We start from the raw sequence: 23,395 nt of genomic DNA on the forward strand, positions 1-23,395 counted from the left end.
GCATATTTGCTAAAATGTTTGGAAATTACACCTTTTCTACTAATAGTAGGCACAATAAATTCAGTCAAGAACATGGTTTGAAGCTATTTCCGCTCACAATTTTGTAACCATGTAGAGTGTAAATTCTAGGGCCCTTCAAGTGATCATCCAAGTTTAATATTGTCCTTGTTAGTGAGACACCTTGGAAAAAGACACCTTGAAAAAAATGACAAATTGTGCATGTGTCTAGTAGGTAGTTTTACCTTTGCCACTGGCAGATATCATCTCTTATTGTATGTTCTTAATAGAGAGTTTACGGTAACAAAAGTTGAAATTTTACCTTTTGATATTGAAATTCACATGTAATGGACATGTTTGTACAATTAAAAAATTTCGGTTTTAATGTTTTGTTCATTTTCCAAGTTTTGTTGAGTTTACATTGCAACATTTAGTGATGTTTAAAACAAAACAAAAATAGAAAAAAAAAGCATAAAAGATATTATTTTGTGAGGATCTTCACGATATTTACCAGAAATGTGAGTGGATTTTCTTTATATTATTATATTGGTACTGTACGTAAATATATATATAGGAAAGACAATTATTTTTCTTTAAAATTTAGTTTTTATTGACATTTTAAAGTTAATGTATATAATAAACACTGGCATGTGTCACAGTTAAGGGAGCTAACTGCTGATGTATTTAAGATTTAAAAAGTTACTTCCCTTTGCCTCTTGAAAGATTTAAAAAAAAATGTTGCACTGATTGTATGTTTTTATTGCAAGATTCTAGCTTTCAGAGTGAAAAGTTTGATATCTATGATGAAACACAAACTTTAAAATGTAATAAATACACTGTAGCTTATTGTATTGCTTTTCAAATTTTGATTTGCAAAATGAGCCATGTCACCACAAACCAACATAATGGGTTTGCGACCAGCATGGATCCAGACCAGCCTGTGCATCCGCGCAGTCTGATCAGGATCCATGCTGTTCGCTATCAGTTTCTCTACTTGCAATATAGTTATAGCGAACAGCATGGATCCTGATCAGACTGCGCGGATGCACAGGCTGGTCTGGATCCATGCTGGTCGCAAACGCATTATGTTGGTTTTGTCATGACACGGCTCAAATAGACTTGATTTGTAAGGAGACTCACTCAGATGTTATCTTACACCAAGATCAATGAATCACAGATTTTATGCAACATTTATCATACATGAGAGTAAACAAACTTTATTTGCTGGGTTATTTATAGGACTATCATTTATCATAAACTCATGGTAAACCTGGCTTATTATATACATGTAAGTGCGGCCTGTGCCAGGTCTGATGTATAGTGTCTGATGTGCTGGGTCGGACGTAAAGCCTAGGCTTTGGGACCCATCCATGCAGTCTGACCACACTCCACACTGTTAAACTGCCCATTATTTCTTTCAAACTTTACCTGCTGAATTTGAGAAATGGATTTGCCCAGCTTTGAATTTGGAACAGTTCATTCATAGATTTAGGGATTCCAGTATCAAAATACAGAAATTGTGTTACTACCATCAGTATTGACCCTGCTCAGTCTGCCAAGATCAGACACCTAAAAGTTTTTGAAATGATAACAGGCTAGCCATGTTGTAGGCATACCACAAAAGATTTCAGAGAGTTTAAGCCACCACAAGCAGCGAAGTGGTTGTTAGGTCAGATAGTAATTGAGTAAAATGAGGGTCCAATCCACCCTTCAGACACTAAGAATATAGACCTTAAAACCGGAAAACTAACTTTTAATTTAATAAAGCAAATGAGGCATGCCACTTTGAATCAGCCAGTCTTTACACATTTCAAGAAATAAAACTTGAGAAATATATTATATAATTTTTAGTTTCAGACATGTGTGTATGTGTTCAATCCATTTTTGTATTCTTATGAAACTTTGAATGAACTTATTGTTCAAAACAGGGCAAATCCAGTGCTCATTTGAAACTTATATGATTGAATAATGAAATCATTTAGAAAACATGATAAATTTTGGTTGGTTTGTAACTCAAATTTGAAATCAATAGAAACTTATTCTTGAAAAATAATAGTGTACATATATAAAATATACCACATTTGTTAGTCTTGTTTGTTTAAAAAAAATTTCTTCAGAGTGATGATTATAGTATATCAAATTCATTAACCCTATAAAGTAGATCTGAAGTAAATAAACAAGCAACACTGATAAGCCTAGAGGTAGTTCATCTAGTATATGATTATTTACACATGTTATAGATCAATATGTATGTCAGAGTTATAGCCCTTATTATAACAAATTAATGTCAGAAGAAGATCCCTACCATATGTATATAGACAGTTCAAGGAAATTGATAGCCCACTAATCTTATACACCTGGTGATAGTTTCCAGTAAACATCCACTGATAACCAACCTTGAAGTAAGGAATTGTTGTTATTGTATTCTTCTCCAAAATTTGAGTTTGCAGACCAGTCCATAAAAAAATCTATCTGCTGATTGGTTAATTCCTGAGTTTCATCTTGTATTGACCAATAGTATAATTGAGATTGTAGACTGGTTGACTGAAAATGGAATTGTTCACAATTTGTGTAATTATACTATAGTTTTGTCACAAAAGTGATCAAATCTTTTGCTTAAGAAATAACATAATAGGCTGATCTTACTATTATAGTCCCTAGATTTTGGTTGTCACCACATTAATATATCAAAATATTACTACTATATAGCCCCTCAAAATGTTAATTTGATCGGATGGATAGTTCATTGGTTATTGGCCATATAGACTGGTTAACGTTTCATGCAAAAATATCATGACAAATAAACTTGAGAACAGTTCATGCAAAATGCTGAATGATAGGAAAATGCTACATAAGCTGGTATTTCTGATTGAGCATTACATAATTTCATCAATATACAACTGTAGGGGATCAATGGAGAGGTCCGGGGAAACATTTTAATTGTTATTCTGGACAGTTTTCTTCATTCAGTTATTATTTTCTATCGGAAAGTTTCGATTTCAAGAATATTTATTGTCTGCACTGGATATTAATCATATTTCTGTATTGCAAAGTGTCTATCAGTTTTAAGCACCATTTTTTCGCTTGATGAAAGATCCTATAGAACATTGCGCAGTTTTTGGTTCTTTCGGTAATTTTTGCTAGAAAAGGAATAATGGGTTGTGGTTCGCAGTCTTCAGTGATGTTGGATGTATGAAAGTGTTCTAAATTTGTTTATTTGAAATACACATACATTTTAAAAAGTTAATTTGATATATGTGTGAGGTTATGTGAAACAGACAAAATGTGACACAAGTGAAATGTGACACAGGTGAAATGTGACACGGGCAAAATGTGACACAGGCAAAAATGTGAATATAAATTCAAAGTTTTAACAGAATGTTAAAATATTTAAGGTACAACTGGATGTCAACCTAATTTTAGAAGTGTACAATGTATTACAAGTAACTCAGCTTAGTTTTATAAATGTTGTTAAGTCACAGACACAAAAATGGAAAGAGAAACATTAATTTTGTTGGATATTTCTTTTGTACAAAAAGGAAAATCTATTAAATAAAGTACACAATATTACTGACTCAAAGGACTTAAAGAAGACAACAAAGGACATTACTTGTATAGACAGAATCTGATGATTTTCTGTAAATGAACTAGACATGTTTTAAATTTTCTGACGTACAAAGTAAAGTATATAGGAGCCAAGGGTTACATTAGGATGTGTTATTTCATTTTGCCCGCATTAAGCATTTGAATAGTTTCAGACATTTTAATTAAATGTTTAATTCTAATTGAAAAACAAACTTTTCAGAAAGACATTCTTACACTGCAGACAGACAGATGGACAGACAGATAAACTGATGAAATAGATAAACAATATAAAGATGCACCCATTATTATTATTATATAAACAAACAATGTACAGACAAACAATATTGATCGCAGGAATACGGCAGACAAACAAATTCATGAGTCACATTTTGTTTAGAATACAACCTCTACTAAAGTACTTTTTTAGCAATTCAGCATAAAACATAAATTCATCATGATAGGAGTAAGGTCTGAATTCTTTTAAACTTAATGTTGCATTACCACAATGACTTATGCAGCTTTGAAAATATAAAATTGTTTAATAATGTCTTAAGAGTTTGAATTAGAATGTTACATGGTCTGGTCTGAGGAATATCACTGTACAGGTTTGTCAAATTATCAGTGATTGTTTCAGTGGTCAAGTCAGCATTCTGACCTCTAAAAAGTGCTATAACCTATACAGGGCAGGTCTATAGGACACTAGCCTGGTTGCTTTTATTGATTTGGCTGCTCATCTTTTAATTCTCTATACCCACCATTTACTAAGGCATATGGTAGAATAGTATGAAACAAGCCTAATTTGTGGCATTTTTTTTGTGAAAAACATTTGAGGTTTTAGGGATCAGGGATATGCACTATATTGACTGGTGGCAAAAAACTGACAAGATAGATATAAAAGTACCTTAAACTTCTTATGATAATAAACCATTCTAAGATAGGAATAGAACCAAGTCATACAAATTTAGTAAGATGAAGGTTAATGAATATATGAATTTAGGGTGAGCCAGATTTGAGCCACCTTAATCAGTAGCAGTTAATTCCAGTTAAAATTTATTGTGCATTAATATTAGTTTATCATTCATATAAGCAGACCCAGGACTGGCCATTCCCATATTTTTCCCATTCAATGGTCAGTTAGTTATCTAGATAACAATCAGAATTAAAGCAGTAAACAAATACTTTGTAATATTATGCTTACATGCTAACCAGTGCTAAATACCCGCTTACCATTAGCTCTGTAGTCCCTTTTAATCAGTGGGTGGTCACTTTTCTCTTGTTTGTTTTTAGGTTTATTAGTCACTGACATCAGTCAGATGGGGGCAGTAACCTTTTAACATTGCAGTAGTTCTTTTATTCCTAACAATTTCAATCAGTGGGCAGTTACACCTTAACCTGGGAGACTCTGGACATGGAAGGCATGTTGCCAGATTTGTTGGCTAGTGCCAGCTGATAGGTGTTAGCAAGTTAATTAACTCATATAAACAATCAGTTTATATCATAATAAAAACATGTAATGTTCTGAAAGATGCCGTCAATGTTTGCTTATATATTATTCACATATGAATCAATTGTGAGGAGAGAGCCGGAAAGATTGAATTGAAAGAAACAAGAATAATAGAAAACCATGGTGTTGTGAGGTTGATCATGTTTTGCACTGATGTACATGAGAGCACATAGAATAGTGAAATAATAAATGGAGTGAATCCATTTTTAAGATTTTGAAAAAGAAAATCAACTTGAATTTTTTTTATTATGGATTTAATTTATAATGAAATGAATCCATTTTATGAGAAATCTGAAAGTTGGTTGATTGGATTTTATCTGTGATTATAGTGAAATTGTGGATTCATTTTTATATGGCAAACTTGAAAGTTTATTGAATTATTAAACTTTAAATTTCCATGGATATGAACTGTGAAAGTGAAATTGAATCCATTTTATGAGAAACTTGAAAGTTGATTGAAATTAAGAATCAATTTTTAGTTTACATGGATTTGATCTGTGATAGTGAAATTGAATCCATTTTTATGGCAAACTTGAAAGCTGATTGAAAAAGTCTTCTTCCCATGCACTTGATAATTATGTGACAGTGAAATTGAATCCATTTTTTATGAGAAATTTGAAAACTGAAATGTAATTGAAAAAAAAATCATCTTTCAATTTACATGGATTTGATATGTAATAGAGAAATTTATAATTAAATTGAAATCCATTAGATTTTACATGAATTTCATGTAAATATAATTACAAATTAAGATTGTCAATTCTAAGCTGTTTTTTTATAATTTATCATATAACCTCCATAATCATAAAATCATATGAAACTTTATTTCTATTAAGTTTACAATAAACCCAGCAATTCTAAACCATTTTAAAACATGAAGTTTGAAGTTTAAACAATGTTTCTATAGATTTAGGAATTAAAGTATGTGGTTTTTCCGTGGAAACAGAAGTTTTGTGGTATTTTATCTATTTGAAGATACACTGATAAATTGATTAAAGCAATTAAAGCATTTAATTACCTATCATGTAACTTTCTTTAAAGGCCCATACTATCACTTCTTCATTTGAAATAACTGCTGCATAATGATAATTATGCAAATTTGGTTTTAGGAAGATTAAGGTTTTGTTAACATACATGGTCACATGTACAGCTTAAGTTAAAAGAGCCCATGATATTTTATTGTCAATATTTTTAAACATTTTGCTTAATTTTCATATTAAATATTTGATTAGTTTATTAAATTGAAGCAATTTTATAGAGAGTATTTTATAATTTGTTTGATTTTAATAAGTTTGTGAGTGATTTTTTATATTCAGTCAGTTTTATCTCATGATCAATGTATTCATTAGTGTGTTTTGATAAGCCTTGAAATTTGAGATTAATAAAAAACCTATTTCTGGGACTTTAACATTGTGAGAAGTTGATTCAAATTTGTTTGTAGACTGTGATGAGCTCATGCATGCAAATAGAAATTTCTAAAAAAAAAATCTAAACTTTAACAGACTGGTTTTGGCCAATTAGAGAATGAGACATATATTAGTGGATTTCCTAAACATGTTTTCTTTTTTCTCTACATGACATCTATATACATGAGAAATACTAAGTTTTTTTCTTCCTTTTAGAACACTTTTATATCTAAGTGGCTCTATACATGATCTTTTTTTTTCAATTTCAAGTGTTTCAGTTATTGAAAAGTTAAATTTATCTCCTGAAATAAAAGATGTGTCTGGATTATAAAATTATATAATGAGAATAAGTGTATTTTGAAAAAAAATGGACTACTTTTTTTTAATTAGAAAATTAATTCTGTTAAGTCTTTTTTGGAGCACTTAAATTACAGTGTGCTTTTATTGTTTTATGCTGCAGATAATAATTGTTGATTAAGTTATTGGATGTGTGTTTGATGGCCATATTTGATTACAATTATAAGTAATGTTAATGATTTAACGACTACTATTCAGTATTAGGTAACTGAATATAAACCTGTGCGGACCACAGTCAGATATGGCGCATTTAAATGCCATCTGAAAATGGTCTGCACTGGTCTGTTTGTTATTCAGTCCCTACTTATTTTAAATTTTTTCCAGAATATTATAAATGATTTTGTCCTTTTGAAAGATTGTCTCTTAAAATTATGAATGATTTTGTCTATTTGATAGAGATGGACAACTCCATTTGTGATGTTTAGCATGGTTGCTAAGAAGATGAAAGAAAATGATTTATTGAAAACCATTTTGATTCTTTGTGAGATTATGTAATACTATTAATGATTTACACTTCACATGCTGTGCACCTGAAAGAAAGACATTTGGGAATAAATGCACTTTAATTTAAAGTTAATTTTTTCAGTAAGGAAAATGGTTTTGGCGACAATGTTTCAGCTCTGTACAACTAACTTGTTTCTCCTCAAACATGAACACAGCAAAATTTGCAGCTTATTTTAACATAGTGAAATAACTTTAAATTAATTTAAACATGATTCACATATTCTTTTAAAAGATGTTAAACTTTTCCTGTTTTTAAAATGAATATTTTTAGTTAATTGAAAGAATAATTGATAATGACAAGTTTCAACAATTTCTCTAGAATATCTTTGCTATTTTCAAGGAATAACACAGTTATATTTGAAAAACATTTTTTTTAATGGTTTGTCACAACTGAAACTTACTTGATTTTTCTTGGCATTGAGTTACCATAGAAACTGTATGGATCATTTTCTAGTACCAGGTTTTATGTATAACCTGATCTCTTCTTGTGTACATGATATCTAGATCTCTAGACATAAAACATCTAGATATAAGAAATAAAACACTTGATATTTTGAGTAACTGAATAAGAGACATTATGAGTGTTGTATATGTAGACATAAGCTATGTAGACATACAACTTTAAGACATGTTATCTAGACATAATTGTCAAATATTAGAAAATACTACAACTAGATATATCATAGAAAACATGGATATAAAATGAAATAAGATCTAGACATAGGATATCACATAATAAGTGTAAGTTATCTAGATATTTGCACAGTAAGGATGTCATTCTAGCATAAATAAATGTAATAAATGTAATGAAGACATATGTATCTAGACATAGGATATTGGTATTGATTTATCTAGACTAAGGATTATTTTTTCTAGACATAAAATATCTAGACACAGGACATCTTTATATAGATTTATCTAGACAAAGGATATCTAGACACAGGACATCTTTATATAGATTTATCTAGACATAGGATATCTAGACACAGGACATCTTGATATAGATTTATCTAGACATAGGATATCTTGACATAGGAAACCTTGGAATAGATTTATCTAGACTTAGGATATCTAGACACAGGACGTCTTGATATAGATTTATCTAGACATAGGACATCTTGACATATAAGCTCATATGTTGTAAAGTAACAAAGGTGCATGAGTTGTATTTAAATATATAACACAAAACTTCATTTCTGATAAGCATATCATGCATAAACTATAATAAAGATGATAAAAAGTATTGATATATTACATGTATTACGATGTTTAAATGTGTAGGTGGGATTTTTTTATTACGTATGATATATTTTCATGGTTTTTATTTTGAAAGCAGGAAAAGTAGTGAAAACTTTACAAATGAACTTTGTTTAAAATGTTTGATAAGAATCTGTAGAAACAGGAGTTGAGAGATGGATACATGGAGGAAAAGAATTTTGAATTTATAACAAAGGATTTATTGTATGTTGATTTCAATAGAAACGTGTTCGGCTCTTCCAGTGTTGAAATTGTTGTGTTGAACTAGTTTGCTGTGAGTTTTAATTTCACAGAAATATGGAAAAAAATTATAGTGACATGTATATATTAACTACCAACTTGGATTTAGAAAAAGTAATTCGACGCAAGTTTTAATATTAATTGTGGACGCAAAAGCTTTCATGTTACATTGTTGTCATAATATTATACAAAAAAAATATAGATATATTGAGAGAAGTGGTTTGATTGAATGGTTTCTGTGGTTTCTGGAAGTGGTCCACTGAAGATTACTGAAATAAAGACAATAATATAGTGATCAACAATTTGGTTGACAATATAAATGAGTTTGTAGAACTCAAGGAAATTATAATAATTTTTATATAAAAAGGATTTCATGGGAAACAATGCAACAAGATGATGATTCTTAACTTTTTCAGGAGACTTTTCTTCCAGAGTAAGTTCTATATTTTTGCTATTGATTAATACTGTATAATATATTTAATAAATACAATGTTGTTTGTGCATTATAAACAAAACATCATGACTTTTGTGTGGTTCATTTTTGGCAAATGAATTATACATAATAATGTATTGTGTTGTTGTTGTTGCTTTTGTTGTTGTTGTTTTTGTTGCAGAATACATTTATAATATTATACATTGTTGGAAGTTTGCACTTTGATTTTTATCATAAAAAGTTCCAAATGCATCAGAAAATGCAGATTTCAAATTCAAAATGGGACAAACCAACATTTCACAAAATTTGGACCAGTCTTAAAGATGAAAACATAAATGATGAATAGTTTAGGTCACAGAGATTCATAAAGATAAATGAATAGAAGTTTTCAGGTAGTAGCTACTGACTGATTAACAAGTATAACTTTCCTGGAAGATTATGAACCAAATTACAGCCATTAATTCCCACCCTCGGAGAACTTCCCCTTCACTTATTCTTCTTAATTACTACTCTTTCTTGCAACAATATTGTTGGTTAATTTAAAATCTTGGGGGTAATTACATGTAATTATGTTACAATAATTACCATTCACACAATAATAACCAGTCAATTATCATTGGCACCTTATACTTATAAGAATACTAAAGTCTATGTTTCGTTTAACAGCTAAAGCTTGTGGAATGAAAGTTTTTTTGTCTAATGATTTTTACTTCCGTACATACTATTATACTGTTGTTTTCCAAGACAGTAATTTTGGTGTTTCTCCAAAATATGTGTTGGTATAAAACCCTATTACAGACTATTTTACCAATGGTATTGATAGAGGTGAGTGGGTAATATTTGAATGGCAGGGTGGAACCAAACAAGTAAAGGGTTAGTTTGTCACCTTGTTGCATTAATGGGTTAAGTCCCTAAAACTTAATAGGAGTTAAACAGTTATTGTACTAAGGTGATGGATTATCTTTTTGAGCTAAATATAAAGTTAGCTGCAGTCTTGATCTGTAAGTGTCAAGGTTGTAACATTTGTTACATTACAAGCCAATATAATTCTTGAACATCCCAATCATTGGGTCAGGCTCTGTGGCGTTCCTAGTGATCAAGTTGATTGCCCATCTTTGCCGTGGCTGCTATGTTGAATTCTTGCATGTTGTACGTTTAAAATCCATGGAGCTCATGCACAGTTTAGGCTCACATAGATGTAGGTGTTGGACAGGTGCTATTAATAATTTTCACTCCATATCACAGCAGTAATATAAGGCTGCATTGAATTTGCCACATAGCTACATATCTCAGAAGATCTAGCTAGGGTCTCACTTGTCACTAGGGTCACTAGTAAAGCTAGAAGGCCATCAGATGACCTTAGCCGAATGACAGTGTGGTTATTATAGACTAAGCCTGCATGGGATATGCAGGCTGGCCTAGCAATATACTGGTGGAAATATACTGGTGGTAGTATACTGGTGGCAGTAACTGGGCCCAGCAGATTATGGGTTTATTAGAACAACAGAGATACTTAAATTAGTCTTCAACTGTAAATATGCAAATTTCCACAAATATGAATTGTTTTGCTGATCGAGCTATTGGACAACCTTGGAATGATGCTAAACATTTGGAAGTCATATTTCTTGGTGGTATAGTGAATAATGAATAGGCATTAAAACATTATTGCAGTTATGTAAATGGACTGCATCATTACTTAGGCTATTTAAAGACTGTGAGGATGAATAAGTTGCGGAGGTTGATTATGCAGCTGAGGCAATGGTCACTGATATAATATCAAAATAGAATAATTTTAATTGTGAAAAAATGCGTCATATTTAATGGTTCTAGTGAAAAATTATTTTTATTGGTTACATAGAATATAATATTCATTGAAACTGGGTGTGGAGGGTGGACCTGTTCTGGGGGTGATGTTCTCTTACTCTGGAATAACTCGGGGCCGTAATTCTTTGAAATCATGATTCCTCTAAAAGAAAACTCATTTTGAGAGTTTCCTTTGTGATGTACGAATGATAAGAGAGGGAGATAGTTTTTTGAAGGAAGTCTCTGAATGAACGAGTTATTTTGGTGAGGAATTGGTGATCAATACTCATGAATGTCGTATGTCTGTAAGACTGGTTTGATCGTAGAATGAGTCAGACGTTAAACTGTTATACTGATTATCAGCGATACATTGTATTGTATACATAACAACAAAAAAGTAGCGGGAAGTTTTTTTTTGTGCTGACTGGAGAAAATAACGTAGTAATTGGAATAGTGAAATGTGATAATGTTTTTTTTGAATGAAATTTTGTATAAAGCGACTTTTAATGACCGACTTGTGGATCATTATTTGAAATTAATTTTGTATTATTGGAAATGATTCTTATTTTATGAGGAGAATTAAGTGAATGTTTTGTTATGTTGAAAGGGAATTCATAATTATTTTGGAATATTGTATATTAATATAATTGTAACAGTAGATTGTTAATTTTTTGTATTTCGACCTTAATTTTATTGTATTGCCTATTCTGCAGAAATAAATTAATTAATAGTCTAATATATATAATTATATGATATTCCTGATACTAAAATTTAACTATGAGTTGTTTTAATCATATTAATGGGTTGCTTTTATTATTTCATTAAATTGTTATTTTATATGTCCATATTGAGTATAATATAGTTATTTTGTTATCTAATGCAATTAGTAAGTCTATGATATGGTTTTCTACAAGATTGATTGATATTAACCATTATAGCCTGCTGGCGGCTACAGGAACTATTATGTATGCAGATAGTGCGGACCTGGGTCAACAGGCACAATTTCCTGGTAGCTGATCATGGTTTTCACTGTTCACTTTTAAGATAGTAAATATTTGGAAATTTTTCCTTTAAATTTTGAATGTTTTTTTCAAAATCGAAAGATGTTAAAGTTTATTTAAGATTTGTGTAGTAATTAAGTGTTATAATAGTTGTTTTGATAATTCAGATAATTGCAAGCATGGTATAATTGTAATGTTTTGGTATGGTCGACCATTAATTGGAATTATTTGGCTTTGTTGGTAAATCATAATTATTCACTTTGCAATGTTTTCACCTCTAAGTTTCTTGTTTTTAAGTGTTTGTATAAAGCATTTGTAAGTATTTAATTGACTTAAATGTGCAGGCTTTAAGTGGTTAATGTGTCTGCCAATCATGGGTTTGAGCTCTTGAGCCACGCACCATTTACTCAGTAAAAGTTATGAACGTTTGGTCAGACTACTTAGTTCAGGTCGTCAAGTAAGGCGGGCAGGGCGTTTAGAAAATATCTAGAGTGATTTGAGATGTAACATCTTCTGTTATTATAATTAAACTTATGCTCTAATTGTAGAAATTGTTTTACGATCGCCGTACATATGAAAATATTCTAAAGTTAGTGGAATATTAATATGCATGACTCTTACAGTTTTATTACTTTTTGAACCACCCTCATATATTCAAACTTAAATAGATCTGATTAAACTTAACTTGGATAAGTATGTTTGATTTTATTCCAGAAGAAGAAATAGAAGTGTGACAATAATTGATTAGCCTTCTTTATTTTGTGACATCTCGGGGAGTGTTTTTGTCTATACCAGTAATTCTTGACTATTGAGGCTTGTAATTGTATTCCTTCTGATTGCGAATAAGTTCTAGATGATTTGGACAATTTCTTGTAACTAGGCAAACTCAGTATGACTGAGTGGCATTTATAGTTTATGTCAAGAACATTAATGTAGAATAATAAAACTTAAAAAAATGTTAATTTTTCTTTATTCTTCAAAATATTTATGTTATTAGATCTTAATTGGCATGTTTTAAACAATTGATAAAACAGGTTGTTGTAGTTTAATAGGGTTGTTTAATTACATGTTGCAATTTTTATGTAATAAATCTAAACAAATGCTGGTTATTGCAAATGGTGGGTTATAAATTTGCAAATGGTGGGTAAAATTTTCAGATATATCAAAGGGAAGTAAATTTTGAAAAAAAATGACTAGATGGATTTTCTAACATTTCTGAGAGTAATTCATTTTAAATTCATTAGAAATATTTATCACTAACTATAGGAAAAGAATGTTCTGAGTAATATTTAAATTGAAAATTTGAGATTGATTATAAAATGATGCAGATATATCGGAAAAAAATTCATCCTGAAAAAAAAAATTACCTAAATATTAACAAATAATCTGTAATTCATAAAATGCTGCATGTATTAATACATGTATTATGATATCTGTTTGACATTTAGTTACGGTCATTAGTTATATGAGTTGTGGAGGAAAACAGATGAGATCCTTTAATCTATGACTTATAGAATATATTAATTATTAAATAGATTCACCGTACATGCACTCAATGAAAAATATATATATACGAGTACGTACATGTGAAAAATTAAAGCTATTGTAGTGCACTTAAGGGAAATATGTAGACACAGGATTGTCTGATAAATATTTATATCTTTTAGGGATTGTATTTCTTTCTGATGTTTTATGCTGCATTATTTCTGTATGTATACTTTCCTCATTGATCAGGGAGATGCATGTAACCATATATTTTTATGATGTGATATATATGTAGTATAGCATTTGGTACATTGTATAGCTGGATTTTTTTTAATAAGAAAATGATATTCTTCCATGTTTTATGATATTCTATGTTTGTTTCCTTGTGGCAGAATGTCTGCCTCTTAAGCTGGAAGTCTTGGGTTCTATCCCTCTCCAGTTATTGTATTATAATACAGTTCAGGATTCAGATTTTTTGTAAATTATTTATCCTGAAAAATGATAATTATGCACCATGCAGAGAACTGGGGATATAATAATGACTTCGGATCATTGATGCCAGCACTATTAAGTGTTGAGAATTGAGTACCGCTCAAGCCGGTGCTAGGGGCCGTGTCAGGGATGTTGCACTTATTCATTATCCCTCATGTACAGACTCAATCAAACCAAGTCTGCAATTCTCTTGTAATTTTGTTGTGATTAATGCTTCCGAAGGATCACTTTGTTTCCAGATTTTTATCACATTTTTCAGTTGGTAAAGCAGCCCTTGTTTTTTTAGCCTGCTGGCAGCAACTCATTTTACCCATGCAACCAGAGCAAACCTAGATAAGCTGGCACATCTGTGATGACACATAGCTAGTATACTAGGTCTTGAGGGCATTTTTCGACCTTGTGACCTTGTCTTTAAAATCTTGTCCTACAGAGAACACTTTGAATTCTGGTCATCGGATCAGTGGTTGGTTTGATGAAGACACATAGATAGTGGGGCTCTTATCCATTTCTAGGTCAGTAGGTTGATCAGGTCAAGGTCGCATTATGATCGCTTAATCTGTCAGATATTAGGAAAGGTTAGAAAGGATATGCATGACTAATACATGACTTTAATAAATAATGTTTTCACAAACATCCCTAGACTTGTTTTAGTCAGATAAACAGACAAACTGGAAGCAAGCTCCTAGTGTGAATTTTCTCTTTAGGGATGAATATATAGTCAGAATAGAGCTAAATAAATAGCAGTAAAGTCCATTATCATTTATCAGAGTTAACCAAGTTGTAGGTTTTTACAAGGGAAATTTCAGATATCTCCATAAATTAAGCTTTTATACAACATGTAGAAAAAAATATATTTCCATATTGATCATTGGTAGAACTAATATTATTTCCTGTCATTTCCACTCTATATTGCCTCAGGGTGTATATATAATTATATATATAAGCTGATATGTCCAGGGGTTTTGTCATTGAATTAATATCTTTCTGCCTCTTTGCCATAATTTTGGATCTTTGGGTCTTTTTTTATAGGAAGCTCATTTTGTAGTGATAAACTAAACAGTACTGTTTAGAAATGCCCTTGGAAATTGTAATATTTATTAAACAACAGTATTGTTTAGAAATGTCCTTGGAGATTGTAATATTTAATAAACAACAGTATTGTTGGAGATTGTAATATTTAATATATGCTGAATGAAAAATTGCATGTAGTTGTAGGGGAAAAAGTAAAGAGAAGATTTGAAAATTTAAAAATGTCATATTTGATTTTAATCAAAGTCTGGCATGTGCTACCAGATGCCTTAAATTTAGTATCTACAGACACGCAGCAAAAGTGCTGTAACTTTAACAGAAATTTCATTGAAGTACATCGGTTTTTGCATAAAGCCTGTAAAGTGCAATAAATTTATTGCCTGTTGACCTTGTTTGACTTTTGCAGATAAGCTAATTTGCATAATTTATATTTTTTCCACTAAATTTACCTAATCTCGGAAATAAAGCCAATGACACTTTGCATGCACTTTAAGAAGAATAAATTGTAGTGTTAAATGCACATTAAAATTAAAATCATGCAATAGTTAAAAAAAAATGCTTATAAATTTTTAAACAAAACTGCAAAAAAAAAATTGAGGTGTTAGATCTATACAGATTGCATTATGAAATATATTTGTAAAAATGTTTGTGGTTTAAGACACACATCGATAATATCAAATTGTGACTACTTAATTGTATTATAAATGTCTGAAAATTTATTGCCCAGGTTTTGCCAGTTCAGTAATCCTTTCATATTAAAAAATAGAGAAAAATAGAATCCCTAAACAAAGCCCAACATGACAAAATTGAAAATGTTGCAGGCTAGGTTTGATTGAGCCTGTTCATGGTACTGGAAAGTGCAAGTTACCTTCTCTTCTTTTGTCATAATTTCATGTGAGGAAGCTTAGATCCAGCTAGCTTATGGAACTCCGGTGCATGCATGTACTGAGGTCTTCTTCTTCCAAAAAATAAAAAGCTGGAAAGTAGTCATATAACCTTAAACTCTGTTGACATAAACCCCCCCCCCATAAAATAAATAAATAGATAAAAAAAAAAATAATAATATCTTCGACTATATGAATTTCTAAATTATACATTTTGACTGTTTAAATTTTAATTATGAAAAATCTTGTATGCATGATAGTTGAAAGAATAAAAACAACAGTAAAACTGTTGTAAATTATGCACTTGTGATACTAAATATTGTAAAAGTGACATTAACATGTACATTCCCAGAATGCTTTTTGCTTGTCATATAATAGTACTGAACAGCCAGAAAATTATATCAGGTAGTTTATTTATTTAATTTTAAAATTCCTTAAATTGAATTTTAGATTCAAAATTTCAACTGTTCTGGATTCAAATCTGGAAAAGTGGAGATCCCTCAAAGCCAGGTCAGTAAGATGAAAATTTAGCAGAATTATAAGTTCAACTTATTATTGATACTCGTTAAAATTCAAAGCAAGTAGGTTATATTACCTTATGATACATACAAATTTATGCACATGAGGTAACAATAACATAAAGTATCGAGTGATTTAGCACCGTCTTGTTTACAACATCATGCACTTTATGTGTACCGGTATTAGCCATGCCCTTGCTGAAAATAGTTTAAAAAAAAGTTTCACCTCAAATCTGCCAGTTGGTAATTTTTTGTTTTTTGTAATAAGCAATTAAAGATATAGGTGAAATGAGCTGTGCTTTTTATGCAGGTAAAATGAGTAAAACAGCCTAGAAATCAATTAGAGAGCCAAATATATATTTACTCTAGAGATGTTGTAATCTATGCCCGGTGTAACCCAATGTCCCATGCACGATCTTTATCACCACAAAACCACAGAAAACTTTTATGATTAAAAAAAGTATGAAAGTAACCTTCAGTACTGTCATGCAAGGGTACTATAATAAAAAAAACGCAATGTCATTTTAAAAACGGTTTTCACACATTACAAATTGCTCAGTGTTTTGAACTGTGAAGAAAATTTTCAATATTTGTGATATAATTTCCTTCACCTTGAAATGCATACGATAATAATGGATATTAAAATTAATTTTTATTATAAAATTAAAGTAAATTTAAATCAATTTTGAAGCGTATAGCAGTGTATAAATACATATACAATATTAATATGGAATATATATTATATTTAGAATATGTTTCAGTTATTGTGATTGATTAAAAAAAAAACTTAAGACAATAAAGTAATATTGTCGGAAAAAATCTGAGGAAAAAAGTGCAGTTTATGATACTGATATTATGTGATTCTGATATATGTGGTACTGATATATGTGATACTGATATGTATAGTACTGATATATGATACTGATATATTTGATTCTGATATATGTGGTACTGATATAATTATGTGATACTGATATAATTATGTGATACTGATATATGTGACACTGATATATTTGAATGAAGTAAATCATACTGATATATATGATACTGATATTTACCACAGTAGAAATCATGAAATGTTTTTACTGAACACACCTATCTTGTCTGTTGTTTATATGATTCAGAAATATTGGATTAGTAAGACCTGGGATGCAGCGTAATTTATGAGTACTTATTGTTGTTTGTCTAATTGTTAAAATCATGCATGAAGAGGTTATAGTACACAAATATTGATATATTTGTCATTTATTTTTATTACCTGGTGAGATTTTTGGCAAGTAAAATAGAATTACATGAGTTGTCTACCATGCTAGAGTGGTGTTTATAGTCATTTCTAGTAATTCTGTATGAATATGACAGACAAGTGTTTGCAGGTTCTCTGTGGATATAATGTATATGTGTGACTGATGGATTTAGTTTTGTATCAATATAAAACTTTTTTGTTAATTTTTGCTTCTTTTGTTTTATAAGTTTTAAGTCTCATGTTTGCCAGTTAAGTCAAATCACATATGAGGTAATCAGTTAGGTTGGTTAGTTGATTGGTCAGTTGGTAGGTAAGTCAGTGTTGCAGTAAATCAGTCAGTTGATTGGTTTGTAGGTCAGTCAGTTGGTTGGATAGTCATTTGGTTGATTACAAAGGTCAGTTAGTCAATTGGTTGGTAGGTCAGTCTGACAGTGAGGAGATTGGTCAGTAGGTCAGTCAGTTAGGAGATTGGTCAATAGGACAGTCAGTTGGTTGGTAGGACAGTCATCCAGGATATTGGTCAGTTGGTCAGTCAGTCACGAGATTGGTTAATATGTTATTTGTCAGTCAGTTGGTTGGTAGGCTAGTCAGCCATGAGATTGGTCAGTAGGTCAGTCAGGTAAGGGATTAGTTGGTCAGTTGGTTGGTAGGTCATTCATTCAGGACATTTGTTGGCAGGTCAGTCCGTTGGTCAGTTCAATGGTTAGTAGGTCTATGAAGTATGGCATTGATTTTTGGCAATTTTTATTTTTATTAATTTTTATAGATTGTTCTTTTAAATATAAGCATAAATTAATTTAAGCATAACCATGTATTTATGAGTTATTGAACATGGTTTTTTTCTTCCTCTTTAAAAAATTTTGAAATAAATTGCTAGATGAAGTATTTTGTTGAATTTAAAGCTTACCTTTATTAATTCATGGGTCAAAATATAAAATTAAACTGGGGACGGTTGTTGGTTTGTGCTTGCGGTCCTTCCCGGATGTCATTAAAGATTATTGAAATATTCTTCTTGTTTATGACGTTCTATTCTACCAAAGGGAAATGTAATTTTTTGTTTGTATTTGGGGAGTTGTAATGTGCATAGGAAAGGTTTATAGTATGTATTTTATCATCAAAAAAACTGCACCACATTTCCTTCCTGTGGTCCATCTTTACAATGTTGTTATTTGGTGTTGATTTATGGTATGTTATCTTATGGTAGCCGCCTGCATTACTTATTCAGGATAGGTAGGAAAATATTTGAAAAGGGTCGTATACTATGATGAACTTTTGAAAATTAAAGCTGCACACCTCCATATATATTACACAGAATATTCAAGATTTTTTTTAATTTTCTCTAAAAAAATGATGAATGGTTTAGTCCAGATTGAAAAAATGGGCAGGTCCATTTTGAATATGTGGTAAGAGTTATAATAAGACCATATAATACTGATTCTCTGTTATATAACCATCATCTGGGCAGTAAGGGAGAGAACATTACTGACATTGGGGTGCTGAGGGAGGTGTAAAATAAGGTGTAAAATAAGATTAAATTTTGATTATTTACATAAAAACTAAAAGAAAAACAATTTCTGTTCATATAATATATATCTTTCTCAAAAGGTATGCTAAATTTTTGTGCATGATTTCTTCTTTAAGTATTTTATTTCCTTATGCTTTATAATTTCTTTCCAAAAATAATTTCGGTCATGATTTTAACATGTTATTTTAGTAAGCCCAAGCATATTTTTTTGACTATCTGAATGGAAAAAGAACATTATGCATTCTTTTATTGTGTTCCTTATTGTTTAAATTTGTTTAGTTAAAGGATGGGCATATTTTACAATATGGCCACATTTTGACGAAATCTGATTTGTCTAGAAATATACAGTTCAAGTCTCAATTCTTATAATTACTAGTTTAAATAATTTCCTAACAATTTCAAGTACTTTGTTTGAAAAAAGAAAAAAAATACTTTGGATTTTCAAAAAAAGTTTTGTTTGAATTTTTCTTATTGTATGTCAAGTGTCTTTACTTATGATGAAAATGAATACTCTTAAAAGTATTTATTTTTGAAGGAAATTATAAAGTTTGAATGATTTAAGTTCCTTTGGAATCTGAACGTTTTGTTATTAAATATTTATTTGATAGATGGAGAAATTGTGAAGGAACATTGCCTTTTTACATCGAAGTATGGATTCAAAACATTGACAGTGATACAGAATGTGAAATATTGAGGATCTGTTTTTCGTGTTTTATATTAGTTAAAAGATGGAATTTTCGTAAGGATATTCCTCTTCTTGAAAATAATGTTTCTGTAAAAAGAAATTTGCTCGGTTCTTTATATGTCCAAAGGGAATCTTGTGGATTTTGGAAGAAAATAAAAGTTATGCATTTAAACTGCAGAAAATTTTGAAGATGTAGAATGGTGGTTTGCAGTAACTGTTTATCTGTTGAAAGTGGTGTGAAAATGTTACTAACTTGATTAATATTGTACACTGACTTGGTTGTTGATGAGCTAGCTATCACAGGCTATTGGACTTCTTGTGTAAATTGTGTGCAAGAGTTGTTGACGATGAGTTGTCTGTGCGGCTGTCTGTCCACGTGCTGGAACGGCCATAAAAGGATTAGACTTGTTCGAGATTTGTCAAGTATCACAGAAGTGGATACTGACACAGAAATAACTGGAGTTGAAGTTTCTATATATACAGATACAGGTAAACACAACAAAACCTTTTAATTATGATGATTTAACTGCCCTGATGTTTAAGACCATTATTTCAGGCATAGCTATCAAAGTTTTGTACATGATGATAGTCATCCCTAATATAGTTTCTATATAATTATACACACACAGTTAAACAACATTTTTTAGAAATCATTTATTTGAAGATTTATAGAAGTTGACTTGTACTTCAGTATCAATAGCTCTTTCTTTCTTTCCTTCTTTCTTTCTTTCTTTCTTTCTTTCTTTCTTTCTTTCTTTCTTTCTTTCTTTCTTTCTTTTTCTTTCTTTTTCTTTCTTTCTTTTTCTTTCTTTCTTTCTTTCTTTCTTTCTTTCTTTCTTTCTTTCTTTCTTTTGTGTTATAAATTTTAAGAAGGTGACATGACATGCTTACATTTGCGTTAACAGCTGAGATTGTATTTGTCTTTAAATTGAAATCATTAGTTTAGCTTTACCTACTGGCATTGACTGAATGCTATCAGTTCAGACAAAGATCAGCCAGCCCACGGGTCGTCCGGTCCATGATCTGAAGATTCTACTGTATACACTATTTACTCGGTACTTTAATCAAAATTTTCCCTTAAATAATCAATGATTTATCTAGTTTGAAAGAGTCGGACAAGTCCATTTAAGAAATTTAGTGGGATAATGGTATAAGATTTTGAAAAGTTATATAAGATGCTTGTATTATAGAAAATTTATAATATTTTTATTATGATGAACTGCTAAAAAGTTTGAACACATCTCTTGTATTGTGGTAGTATGATGTAAGTAAGTGTGTGCTGTCATTGTTTGACTAAGATGAATAGAATCACAGTATGGTCACAACAGTGTCGCAAAAACATACATGAAGCATTTTACTGCATATCCCTTCTGTTTTTCCTTTCTTTAATAAAACAATATTGAGCCCTATTCAGCCGTTACCTGGACATGACGATTGTCTCCCTTGATGTTATTTTACCAGTAAATATATGACAGTTGTCTCCCTTGACCAGCACAAGATAATTGTCTCAGGTTGTTTCCCTTGATAATTCTATCAAATCATTTATATATCAATCAATGACATGCTTTTCCCTTTATTCTTGTACTGTATAATGATTGTTCTGTCATTAAGTAGGATTTTATCAGCAGTTAGATCTAAGAGAATCTGGAAAACTCATTTGTTGTACATAATGCTTATGTTTGCAGATTTTCTGTGAATTGTTCAGTTCAACATGTTGTAAGATATTTATCTACATACTATATCTACATACTATACAGGTTCTAATTAAAGGTAAACCTTAGAAATAAGGTTGTTATGTCAGTGTAAATAGGTGTTATTAATCACATGAGAAAAAATATTAATAGTTAGTGGAACATGTTTCCTGAAAATCTTATGAACAACTTTGCCTTTAACCAACATTTAACATATTCTGATGATTATTCATTAAATTAATATGTAGATAACACTCTTGTTATTTATGACTCTTATAAATATAATATACAGATTATTGTAAATTTTTTCACCTGCCGTTTAAAAGAAGTTTGTGATGACATTGATAGCTAATTTATGACTGCTTTTTCAAGACAGGGTTGATAAGAGTGAAAAGAACGAGTGTCTAGACTTTCTAAATAATTTTAAAGGTTTAATTGATATCAAAATCCCTCTTATTTATATTGGACAAGTCTAAAATCAAAGTAGGACAAATCCATTATATAAAGATAAGGGGTAAAAGCCTTATCAAGGCCAGTCTAGTATTCCATGAAGTCTGTATAATTTAGGATGACCGACATTATATTTATACCTTGAAATCCCCTAAAAATTTAATAATGAGCTGTTCCAAATATGGAAGCAGGACAAGTCCATTTAAGAAATTCACCTGGTGTTTGGACACATGTTTGATTTTTAAAATGTAATTGTACTAATACTCACCCGGAAATAGAAATTTGATTAGTTTGTTGTAAAATATTCTTGACATTTTGCTTATAGTATAAATGGTTACAAATAGCAACAGAACTGTATACAATGATGATACTTGACGCTTAAATATCTTCTATTTCCAGACACTAACAATAAGTTTAAATAATATAGTGTTACCTAGCAACACGTCATTGGTTGATTATATTGTCGCATTTATTCTTTATTTCCATTTATTTTGCAGACACTTCCTATGAGAAGTTGGTCGGAGAGAAAGAGACACGACGTGGTAGTGTCCCAGCAGTTCCCGCAGCTGTTAGTGAGGACTGCGTCAAAATGGAAACTAGCACAACAACTAGTGCCACCCCGTCACGATTTACGGTAAAATATTAGTATTATTTCAATAGTTTTAAGAGTTGTTTGCAGATTTCACCAGAAAACTTGTCAGATTGTTTACAAATTCTCAAATTGGGTCATTGTTCAATGATAAATAACAATGTGAGTAACGTGTAGTAAGGCAGATTGAATCCTCTAAATTGAAAGACAACATAAAAATAAGTGCTCCCATGTCCATGTGCATTGATAGTCAAGTGGGCAGAGCACTCGTATCATTTAAGTAGTAATAGTCATGAAGTCTCGAGAAAAAAATCTTACTAAGAATTTGTATTATTTATTTTCCGAAACAACCAAGTTCGACTGGTTGTGTCTCAAATACTTACAAGTGCTTGAGATGCATAACTTTTGTACTTTTGTGCACATTTAATACACATGTGAAAAGTTTAAGTAAACAAAAATGAAACAAAAATGTAAGGTGAAAGGAATATGAAAACTAACAAAATTTATTAGATAGGTTTTGTTGCCAGGGGAAGGAACTCATCATGTCATAATTATTATATTAAATCTTCAGGACAGTATGTCTGGAAGATTTACTTCCCTTGATTTCTCTGTTTATTGACTGGGAACATGAAAATTTGCCAAAATCTTTAATTTTTCCAGTGTTATTTAATGTATCCACATGCATAACTACTTACAACACATGTAGTTATTGCCATT

General features: G+C 30.6%; 1 protein-coding gene across 10 annotated transcripts in view; it reads left to right on the forward strand.

The window, feature by feature from the left end:
• The window catches only part of LOC132732097 (disabled homolog 2-interacting protein-like), a 170,020-nt gene that overhangs the window by 61,707 nt on the left and 84,918 nt on the right, over window positions 1-23,395 (forward strand). For 8 of the 10 annotated variants that reach the window (XM_060718443.1, XM_060718447.1, XM_060718442.1 and 5 more), the window contains one exon: window positions 22,587-22,723. In XM_060718443.1, the coding sequence (XP_060574426.1) occupies window positions 22,587-22,723 (137 nt within the window). Of the gene's footprint in view, window positions 1-9,167; window positions 9,284-19,868; window positions 20,438-22,586; window positions 22,724-23,395 lie in introns of those variants that run through there. The other 2 variants (XM_060718451.1, XM_060718450.1) reach the window with 2 other exon arrangements.

Source organism: Ruditapes philippinarum, unplaced genomic scaffold (assembly GCF_026571515.1).
Source record: "Ruditapes philippinarum isolate M1 unplaced genomic scaffold, ASM2657151v2 ctg1436_1_1_1_1, whole genome shotgun sequence".
Classification (NCBI taxonomy): domain Eukaryota; kingdom Metazoa; phylum Mollusca; class Bivalvia; order Venerida; family Veneridae; genus Ruditapes; species Ruditapes philippinarum.